The sequence below is a fragment of the Zonotrichia albicollis genome, chromosome 15, assembly GCF_047830755.1.
Source record: "Zonotrichia albicollis isolate bZonAlb1 chromosome 15, bZonAlb1.hap1, whole genome shotgun sequence".
NCBI classification, from domain to species: domain Eukaryota; kingdom Metazoa; phylum Chordata; class Aves; order Passeriformes; family Passerellidae; genus Zonotrichia; species Zonotrichia albicollis.
The window spans coordinates 646,851-658,017 of NC_133833.1; the positions used below are offsets into that span (position 1 = coordinate 646,851).

The window sequence follows — 11,167 nt, forward strand, 5'->3', positions numbered from 1 at the left end:
AACAGTGACCTCTCAAGGAAGCCCAGCTGCTCCTAAGCAGAGCACATTAAATACATTCCCTGTGTCACAGTGAGAGATTCACCATGGCAGCCTTTCCAATTAGGCAGCCCCCACGGGAGCACGCACTGAGCTGCACAAAGGCTGGGCCAGCTCTGCACTGGGGAGCTGCTGCAGCTCTGCTGGGCTCAGCACAGCTCCTGCCATTAACCCAGGCTCCTCAGAGCTGCTCTTCTGGTGCTAAAAACATCAACAACAAAGGGCACCAATGATATAACAAATGGTGTTATTTATGCATAAAATTATGTTACCACTGACCACTGCTGGACCATTAATTCAGAAAAAGAATTCCCTCTGCAGTTCCACAGGAGGGCAATGGTCATTTATTTTCCCCACAATTAGGCTGCAACACCAAACCAAAGGAAAAAGCACCAGGCAGCCTCTGGAGGCCCAGTTCCCTGCACTGACTGATGGCCAGGAGAGAAAACCAAAGAAAACCAAAGCCAACAGACTTTTAGAACAAGCAGTAACTCCTCACATTCCTTGCTATTGATTTTGGCACAGTAGAACGAGGGGGTTTGAGATCTTCAGTGTTTCCCCTACACTCACAATGGCACTGTGGGAGAAAACTCTGTTCCAGCTGTCTATGAAAGCCCCACCACGGGTCCTGCTGGCAGATTTAGTGTAAGTGGTGGTCAAAAATCCCATTTTTATAGGAGCATCAAAGTGCAGGTTTGTAATAAGCCATGTTCACCTCCCAGCCTTGGGATCAGCCCCTCAGATCCTTCTGGGACTGGTGCTGGATTTGCCCACACCAGTGAAGGCTCTGGGCTCAGAGAAATCCAGTGCCATTCCCTTTGCAGGAGCACAAACACTCTCCCAAGCTCTCTGGTGGTGTGGCCTTTCCTCACTCAAGCCTTGCTTGGAGATTTTTGCTTTGGAAATATTTAAAGTGCAAAATTCAGTCAAAATCAGCATGTTCCACTGGGTTCTATTTCAGCCTGATTTAATTCCACTGTAAAAATACACTGTGATTCAGATTGATGGAAATTCAATCTGAGGTGCTGAAATGAGTCTCCTCCAAAATATGCAGAGAGGATTTTTCTCTCTAAACTTGGCTTTGAGGCCCTGGCCAGGCCTGAGGCCAGGAGGGCAGGGCTGGGTCTGTTCCCAGCTGCAGCCCCTGCCCAGATCCAGGGTGGTGGGAGCATCCCTCAGGCTGCTGCTCCCTCCACACTGCTGTAGGATCACTCCCCAGAGCCCAGGATCGTTCTCCTCCTTGGGATTTAGTGTTTGGGGATGTTGTGCTCCCTTTCCAGCATCACAGCAGCAGGATTTCCAGGATGGATTGCAAACCAGGATGGCCACAGCTCCCTCACTTTGTTTCTGCTAGAGGAATTTTTCAGCTGCCCTAACAGCTAATCAATGAGCTCCTGGAAATCATTAATCATGTCGTTAGGAGAGGCAGGGGCAGAGCAGGGAAATCTGTAACACAAGGGATGTATGAGCAGCTCCTGGATGGGAGGACAAGAGTGAGAGTCGATAGAGGGGTCACCAGGGCACCCTCCAATTGACCAATTTACATTTGTGGGCATTTCTACTCAGCTTGGACCAGCTCAGCTACTGAAATGCAAAATAATTCTAACAGCTCAGACTTCTCTCTCTCTCCTTCAAACACTGTTAGACAGCTGACTTAGCAAAGTGCTTTGGGGAAACTCAGGAAAACAGCCCAGCCAGGGCTCGGCTGGGCATTCTCTACTCCAGTCACTCAGGCCGGCTAGCAGAGATAAAGGCAAGGGACAATCACTCCAAGGGACTCCAGGAGCCATAGAACCGTGGGACCATGGAATGGTGTGGGTTGGAGCCCCGTCACCCCACACCTGGTTAAAGCCCAGAGGGGCTGGGCAGGCTCAGTAAGGCCCATGAGCCCGGTCCCACTCCAGCTCCTGCAGTGAGCCAGGGAGGGACACAGCACCCCAGCACGAGCTCCTGCACACACCCGAGTGCTCAGAGCAGCCCTGGGTGAAGCCAGGAGTGTTCCAGGTGTTCAGCACCTCCCAAACCATCCCCACAGCACCCTCCCCTACTGCGCACCTCTGCAGCTTCAGCTCCTCCATCCTTGGGCACTGGGAGCAGCATTAGCAGCCCTGATAATGGCAGCAATGTTTGAGTGCATTCCAGAATTAACTTGAGTGCATCTGAGAGTAGCAGAGCAATTGCTGCCACAGGATTCCTGGCTCTGGCCAGCTCAGGCAGCATTACACCTCAGTGACAATTGAAGTGTCTCCACCAAGCCTAAAGCACTTTAATCTATTTTCTTCCTTCTTAAAAAATACAATTTTGAGCAAAGAAGCTCAAAGAAAAAAGGATCCTTCTTTCTGTGTGCAAAGATGTAATTTAGATTTTGCTTAGTGTCTGTGTATTTATTGTACGTGAGCCTTGAACTTGAAAAGCCGAAAAAAAAAAAAGAGGAGAAACTGAGAAAATATTGTGGTTACAAAATTAAACAAACCCAGGATAGCTGGGCAGAAAAAACCCAACCTGCTGCAAGGAAGTGTTTGTGTGTGTGCACAATATGTTGTGGGATTTATTGAACGGCAAACGTCGGGTTTGTGTTTTCTCATTTGCACTGCTCACTCTTGCTGATTGTGCTTTGCTGAGACCCACAGGCACCTTCAGCGAGCTCTGGGGAGTCACAGCTCAGCGGGGTGATGGAGCTGCAGAGAGGGGCTGGGGGAGCTGTTCTGAGCCCTGCACAGGGACATGGGGCTGCCCAGCCCAGGAGTGCCCTCCCTGGCACAGGGCAGGCACTCCCCGTGCCCACAGCCCTCCCTGGCACAGGGCAGGCATTCCCCATGCCCACAGCTCTCCCTGGCACAGGGCAGGCACTGCCCATGCCCACAGCTCTCCCTGGCACAGGGCAGGCACGGCCCATGCCCACAGCCCTCCCTGGCACAGGGCAGGCACTCCCCATGCCCACAGCCCTCCCTGGCACAGGGCAGGCATTCCCCGTGCCCACAGCCCTCCCTGGCACAGGGCAGGCATTCCCCATGCCCACAGCTCTCCCTGGCACAGGGCTGTTTCCAGCTCAGCAAACCCTGCCCAGCCTCCCAACAGGGCTGGGGACCCGGTGTGCTGCTCCTGGCCCATGGCCAGCCCAAGGCCACACTTTCAAGTACACGGATTTTTCTTTTTCCCCCCTAAATGCCAGCTCTCCTTGGTTAATCTGTTAGTCATTACGGTCTTTTTCTGGATCACAGAGCAGCAGCACTGCAAGTGCCAGGGGAGGCTGTGCCTCCATCCCCCCCCGCTGCCCTGTGGCAGCCCTGGTGGCTGGGCACAGTGAGGATGTGCCCACGGCCATGCCCACAGCCAGGCCCTGGCTCCATGGGGGTGTTTGCAGTGCCCCTGGCACGCTGCCCTCCTCGCAGCTTGGGGAGGGAGGGAAAACACAAACTGCAGGCCACTCAACACGTCTGCAGGCAGGGCTGGTTTATCTCACCAGCAACAAAGCCCCTTCCTTCCCCCAGTCGTGGGACAGAGGGACAGAGGGACAGAGGGACAGAGGGACAAGGCTCCCCCTTGGCAGCAGGCTGCCTGGCTGCTGTGCAGCTGCTGGGACAGGGGGCTGCTGCCATGCCCAGGAGGTGCCTGGAGCAGGGCACAGCTGTGGGCAGCACCAGGGCAGTCCATAGGGGTCACAGCCACGGCTCAGGGGTGACCTGAGGTACCAGTGAGCACTGGGCAAAGCAGGCCAGAGCCAAAGCCATCCTTGCTGCCTCCTCAACATCACTGTCTGCAGATGTTAGAACAAACTGAGCCCTCAATCCAACCAGCTCTTTTGTCAAGTTTTGCTTTGCTTACTCACTGAGCAGCAGATTCTTGGCCTAATCTGACAGTCAGATTTGACAAAACTGGTTTCCAATAAATAACAGCATTTCTCATCTGTGGAATAACTCTAATCAACAACTCTGCGGGTTTTTCAGTCTGCCCTGACGAATTGGGAGAGCAAAAAAACTTGGAGCAAGGTCCTTCAGCCATGAACAGGCTGACAGACCTGGCTGGCTGCAGCCCCACCACCTGCAGATGATCATCCTGGTGAGAGGGTTTGCTTTGGCAAGAGGAACCAGAGGCATCAATGATGACAATAATTACCTGGAAACAGAAACATCTCCTGTCAGCGGGGAAGAAGCTTGCATTATTCATTGGATTAGACTTCATTTTGCTCACTTTGGGGTCATTTTGATCTTCACTGATTTTAAACCAGACAGAAGCAGCTCCTGGATCATGTGACAGTATTGATTTACAGAGAACTGGGTGATGTTCCTCTCCCACATCTTGCCCGTTTGACAGCACAGCTGTGGGTGTCACTGTGCAAAGGCTGCTCCGTTTTGTGAGTCAAATTTCTGCCACACAATGAATTTATGAGTCAGTGGTAGGCACATCAGGATGGGATCCTTTAGCTCAGCCACACATGCACGGTGACAGGCCCCAGCTGGCTGCCAACCCCAAATGGGTCCTCTTGTAAAGCAGACACCAGGATTATCCCAGGGAACGGTGCCCAAAGGACAGGCCTTGGGAATGTCACCTGACATTTCCCCTTCCTGCTGCCCGTCCCCAGCCAAGAGGATTCATCTGCTTATGCCAGGACACTCTGCAGCCTGCCTCACAAACATCTCTGCCTATCAGCCTCCTGCCAGCAGTGCAGGGCACACCTGGTCAGCTCCTGCCCTGAGCAAGGGGGGCGCAGCATCCCCGGGGTCCTGGAGGGAGCAGAGCCTGCAGGAGCATCCTTCATCCATTCTGGGCTTTCAGAGCACCAGCAACGCCTCACCTTTTCCTCTGCCCATCTGCACTGCCTGGGCTGCTCCCTGTGTGCAGCTGGGAAGGGGCCAGTGCAGGGAAAGGCTCCACCAAATGAGACCAACCGTCCTGTCAGCCCTTGTCAAAGAGAGAGGGACATGGCTAGGGGTGCTGGGGCAATAGCCATGGCAGATGGGGCTGCCAGGCACATTTATGCCATGCCATGCCATGCCATCCCTGGCATGTCCCTGAGGCCCCAGCTGCCCCACCGGCACACACATCCCGCTGTGTCACAGTGCTGCTGGCAGGAGCCTGGCAGTGCCCGTTGTGCCCACGGCCCAGGCTCTCTCAGCAAACAGCCCAGGGCTGGCAGTGCCAGGCTCACCCTGCAGGCTGGTTTGGGAAAGCCTCCCCCAAGGGGAGCTCTCTCTCTCCTACACCCCCCAAGAGCACGGCATGGCCCGTGGCACAGAGGGCCCTGCAATACTGATGGTGCATTTCTCCCCAGCACACGCTGTACCCGTGTGAGAGCTGCTCAGCTCCCACCCCCTCCACTCCATCTCAGCCACTTTCAGATGGATTTGAACATGAAAAATGCTCTTTATCTTTGTGCCAACCACTCGCATTTTCCTTCCCAGTGCTATTTGGAGCATACAATGTGTTCGGTGTATTGAAACACCATTCCTCCCTGATTCTTGCTCCTTTGGAGCTAATCATCCATTTCCAGCTGAGAATATTTCCTCCAACAGGCCTTTGACAGGAGTTCCTGAGCAGCCCTGCAAAGACCACCTCTGCCTGTGCCTCCCCAGTTGTGTCAGACACCTCCAGGTTCAGGCCCATTAAGCTGCTCACAGCAGCCTGATGATTAATGCTTACACAGGCACAGCTGGCAGCATCTAAAGAAGTAATTACGGCTAAGCAGCTGCAGAGGAGATGCCATGCTCCACTGCAAAGCCAGATGTCAGTTTTATTGGTCCTCAAAGTTTCAGATGAAAGGGCTTTGGGACAACGGGAATGGAATCATTTCAGGAGATGCGGAGAGGGAGCTCCTTTGCTCCAGGTGGAGCCTGCTGTGAGGGGCATCAGCTGCAGAGCCCTGGTGTGGGGCTAGGGCAGACCCACAGCCAGAGCTCCATGGCACCAGCACCAGCACCAGGCAGAGCTGAACCACTTGGACAAGAAAGGGTCATCTGGCACCACAGCCACGGCTTTGGGGACACAGAAAAATCCACCTCTGAATCTGTATCAGTGTCAAAACACCACAAAACCAATCAGAGCCAAATCCAAAGCCTGCTGAACTGAATAGGGATCTTTCCAGGAACTTCAATTGGATTGAACTGATGAGAGAAGATTTTGTGACACCTGCTAAGGACTTTCATTCTCCAGAATTTCTATGGTACCTGTCCTCTTGGTCCCTACCCTGGCTGAAGTGGTGTGGGAGCAGTGTGCAATCCTCTAAGGTAAAAATTTCAGAAATATGAAAATCAGGAGTCTGTTTTGCTAATTCAGGGAAAGCCTATGTTCATCCTCTCTTCAATTAGCAGAGATCATTGTGCCTATAAAGAACTTATATTTTTTCCTTATTTTAAATATAAATGCCAGCACAATTTTTCTAATCCATTCCTTTACCTACATTAATTCTCCTACTAGAACTTGTACAAGACACTGTAATTTCAAGCAGAAGCTTCTTAATAACACAAATCATCTATCCCTGTTGGAATATAAGCGGATCCATGACCTTAGAACTATTTTGCTAAGAAATCCAGCTAGAAAACTAATTTTAAGTAAACCTACAGATGTCAAAAACCCAGATGGCTTTTCAGGATGCTAACTTAAGCTTCATTGCATAAGCAGATTAGGGCTGCCTGTTGAGCCCCACACAAGAGTCGATGGCACTGAATCCATGGAATTACACCCAAACTGTTCACTTCCTGATGCATCTTCCATCGAAAACTTTGTCAGCTCCCCACACCAGGAGCCTGCTCACTGTGAGCACCACACCCAGGGTGGCAGCTCTGCGTTCTCCCTCCATCTCTCTATCTATCCTTCTGTCCCTCTGTCCCTCTGTCCCTCTGTCCCTCTATCCCTGTGTCTTTCTGTCCCTCAATCCCTCTATCCCTGTGCCCTTCTATCCCTCTGTCCCTCTATCCCTCTCTCCCTCTATCCCAAGGCCACTGGCCAAAGCAGCAGCTGGCTACACTGATGGATGGGGCAGTTGTTCCATCCTTCATCCTCCTCAAATGAAAATGGAGGAGCCTCATGAACCTCTCAAAGGTTTCGGCACAGCAGATGTGCAATGATTTTGTGGTTCAGCCTCACGGGACCCAGATTAGCCCGCTGTTACCATTGGTAACCAGCCGTACCTGGCTATCAGGGGAAGTTAATGAGCCCGTGAGCGCTCCAGCTCAGGGCAGGAGCAGCGGGGCTGCAGGGTGGCTGCGGGAAGCGGGGCGCACACTGCTCCTGGAGAGGACACCTGCCTTTCCATGGCGTGTTGTGTAACAGGGCCCAGCCCCTGCCCCTCTCTGCTCCGAGCCCTCATTCCAGAGCGCAGCAGCTGCTCCGAGAGGGCCCCGCTGAAATGCGGCCAGAGGGATGGAATTGTGCTTTCCCTCCCTGCGTGGAAGCGTGTCACGGCTGCTGACAGATGGCTCGGCTGCTTGTGCCTGATGATTATCAAGCCTCTATTACCTTTGCAAAGTGAACCCCAGTAAAAGGTTTTCTGTAATGAATTTCGCTGTGTTTGCACCCTCGGTTTGTGTCCCACACATCCCAAAGCGTGCGAGGCGCTCGGGCGCTGATTTACAGTGCCAGAGGTGCCGCGTCCTGCGGGCACAGGCACGGCACTTTCGGCAGTCTGTGCTGCCACCTAGCCAGGCCCGGCCCGCCGAGCTGAGCCCCAATTCACCTGCACAGCCCGCACGGAAAGGTGTCCCTGGGTCTGAGCCCCAATTCACCTGCACAGCCCGCACGGAAAGGTGTCCCTGGGTCTGAGCCCCGCTCCACCTGCACAGCCCGCACGGAAAGGTGTCCCTGGGTCTGAGCCCCAATTCACCTGCACAGCCTGCACAGAAAGGTGTCCCTGGGTCTGAGCCCCAATTCACCTGCACAGCCTGCACAGAAAGGTGTCCCTGGGTCTGAGCCCCAATTCACCAGCACAGCCCGCACGGAAAGGTGTCCCCGGACCTGAGCCCCAATTCACTTGCACAGAAAGGTGTCCCCGGACCTGAGCCCCAATTCACTTGCACAGAAAGGTGTCCCCGGACCTGAGCCCCAATTCACCTGCACAGCCCGCACAGAAAGGTGTCCCTGGGTCTGAGCCCCAATTCACCTGCACAGCCCGCACAGAAATGTGTCCCCGGACCTGAGCCCCAATTCACCTGCACAGCCCGCACAGAAAGGTGTCCCTGGGTCTGAGCCCCAATTCACCAGCACAGCCCGCACGGAAAGGTGTCCCCGGGTCTGAGCCCCAATTCACCTGCACAGCCCGCACAGAAAGGTGTCCCTGGGTCTGAACCCCAATTCACCTGCACAGCTTGCACAGAAAGGTGCCCCCGGACCTGAGCCCCAATTCACCTGCACAGCCTGCACAGAAAGGTGTCCCCGGACCTGAGCCCACCCCAAGCCTGGCAGGCAGGCACCGGCGCTCCCCGGCTGCACAACCCTCGCCCAGCAAATGGCACAGAGCAGCCCGAGCTCGGCAGTGCTCTCCCCCTCCCCGTGCGGCCGGTACTTACGGTAGAAGACATATTCGGTGTAGCTGGACCAGACCTTGTCGTCTGTGTACTGGTTGACGAAGGAAGCCGTCACCGAGGAGTTACAGGCCACCATGTGGAATCCACACTCGGACAACATGTCAAAAGCCCTCTCCAGGTGCTTGAACTTGAGATAAAACCTGGAGGTGTACCTTTCTGGAGCCCTGTCCGGGTCTCTGCTTTCATTCAAACTTTCTCCAAAAACCTCTTTGACCAAAGAAATCCTCCCACAAACCAAAATCCTTGGGACCCTCCTGAATTTGGCATCTGCTTGGCTCTCCCTGCCAATGGTGCACGAGCCACGGTAGCCGATGGTGATGAATCCCCACTTGCGGTCGGGCGGCAGCAGTGATGGGGGGCAGATTCTGGTGTCGCTGCCCTGGGACACCTCTTCGTAGTCACTGTGGCAATAATCATCAGGGCTTTGCTTGCTGTCGTCGGGAGTCAGGAGCTTGACCAGGTCCGGGAGCTGGAAGTACTCAGCCTCCCTCCTGAGCCTTCCCTTCTCTGGGAAGTGGTCGGGCAGAACCACTTGCTTGTCCCTGAGATAGTCCAGAATATAGCGGAACAGGAAACCATCTCTGTCAATGAAGAATCTTCCCTTGGAGTCCTTGGCCAGATCGTTGGCCGTGTCTCTCTTTGGGGTGAACATTTTCCAGAGCAGGGAGTGAGGGGTGCCAACCAAGGTGGAGTGGCGAGTGAAGTAAACCTGGCCGCCCACGTTGAGCTCCACCACCTCGGGGAAGGAGGGCAGCCCTGGCCCCTGCTCCCGGGCAGGAAGGTAAGTCCTGCAGTTGCCACTTAGAGCCATTGTAGTTTAAACTGGAAATCAGCAGCACGGAGAAGCAGGACTGTCAATCACATCAGAGGGTAGAATAAAGCTCCCAATATTAAGAAGAAACAAGGGGGAAATGAAAATTGAGAAAATAAAAATAGCCAATAGGATTGTTTAAAAGAAAAATCTGAATTGTCCATGAGTGACAGTGTGGCAGAAGTGGTTTATACACAGAGCCACGGAGGCTGGAGAGCAATCACCTCATGACATGCAATCACATCATCAGATCTTCCAACAAAGCCATCAAAATCAAGGTCAAGCCAAGCCTATGGTCATTCACAGGTCTGTGAAAAGGGGAAGCAAAACAAGACACAAATTACTCTTTAAGCATCACAGCTGCTGCAACAGAGCAAAGCAGAGCAGTCTGTAGAGCCAAGCTAAATCTGCTAAATAGGTCTCTCTATTTTGGCAAGTTCTACGCTTCTATTTCACAAGTATTCATCAATGGAAGGGCTACATATGACTACACTGTTTAAAAGCAACTGCAGACTTCATCTTTAAAGAAACATCTAAATTAGACATGCACATGAGGGAACAAGAACGGGTAGTCTTACCTTGGTAACAATTAATGCATAGCTCTTGTAAAGAAAACCAAAATGTCAAGACACTCAGAACACACATACAGGCACACAGGGTCCGGGTAGTGTGAATCCGATCCCAGCAAGGGACAGCAAAGGCAAGAGAAGTGCTCTTAGCAGCATCCACGGAGGTCTCAAGTGTTAAACCGAGTCACAGGGAAGTTAACCGTGGCGGGTGACGAGGAAACCAGTACATACAGCACGGCGGAAAAAAATAAATAAATAAACAAACAAACAAATAAATGAAATAATTCCCGAGCGGATGCGCCGGGCTGGGGGAGCGGGAGGGCAGCGGGGGCCGGCCCCGATGACTTGCAGAAAGCCCGCAGCCTGCGCTAGGCACTGCCGGGCTCCGGCGGCTCCCGCGGCGGCAGCGCGGCCGGCGGCTCCCCCATGGCCCCCGGGACCGCGGGCACCGCCGGGGCCGCCCCGCGCCGGCTCCGCTCCGCCCCGCTGCGCGCTCCGGGCTCCGCTCAGCGCTCAGCGGCGCGGGGCCGCCAGCGCGGAGGGCGATGCCGATTGCATCATCTTAAAGGAGTCGGGCCGGGATGGGCACCGCGTCCCGCACCGGCACCGGCACGGGGCAGCGCCGCGAGCGGGCAGCGCCGGGCACGGGCACGGGCACGGGCGGGCAGCGCGGCGAGCGGGCAGCGCCGGGCACGGCACAGGCGGGCACGGCAGGGCGCGCACAGCCCGGGCAGCACCGCGGACAGCGCCGGTCCCCGCCGGTCCCCGCCGGGCCGGGCCGGGCCGGGCAGCGCCGCCGCCCGCCGCTCACCGCCCGAGCTGCGGTGCAGTCCCTCCCGCTCCGTCCCCTCGGCCGGCAGCGCCCGTCCCCTGCCCGCCCCCAACGTGCCTGTCCCGGCTCCGCGGGGGCTCCCGGTGCGCGGCCGCGGCTGCCGGCCAGGAGCGGGACTCGCTCCCGCTGCCGCCGCTGCTCATCTCCCGGAGCCGGCGGGGAGGGGACCGGCCGCGGGGCGCGGGAGGAGGAGGAGGGACCGGGGGCGGCTCCGGCGGTGCGGAGGACCCGCTGTACTTGTGGGGCTCTCACGGGGAGAGCTGCGGGCGCGCCCGCACCGCCACCTCGTGTCCGTCCCCGCTGCTCGGCCCGGGCGCTGCGGGCGCGGAGAGAGGAGCCGGCATCCCGGCGGCAGCCGAAACCCAGCGGAGGAGCTGCGGGAGCGGCTCCCCCGAGCACC

General features: G+C 55.6%; 1 protein-coding gene across 2 annotated transcripts in view; it reads right to left on the reverse strand.

Annotated features, from left to right (window-relative positions):
- KCTD16 (potassium channel tetramerization domain containing 16) overlaps positions 1-10,963 on the reverse strand; it is a 57,296-nt gene extending 46,333 nt beyond the window's left edge. Inside the window, exons 1-2 of one of the 2 annotated variants that reach the window (XM_074552523.1) lie at positions 10,825-10,963; positions 8,538-9,674 (exon numbers count right to left, since the gene is read on the reverse strand). In XM_074552523.1, coding sequence (XP_074408624.1) covers positions 8,538-9,366 — 829 coding nt within the window. In that variant the 5' untranslated portion in view covers positions 9,367-9,674; positions 10,825-10,963. Of the gene's footprint in view, positions 1-8,537; positions 9,675-9,944; positions 10,501-10,824 lie in introns of those variants that run through there. The other variant, XM_074552522.1, reaches the window with a different exon arrangement.
- Positions 10,964-11,167: the final 204 nt, after the last annotated feature.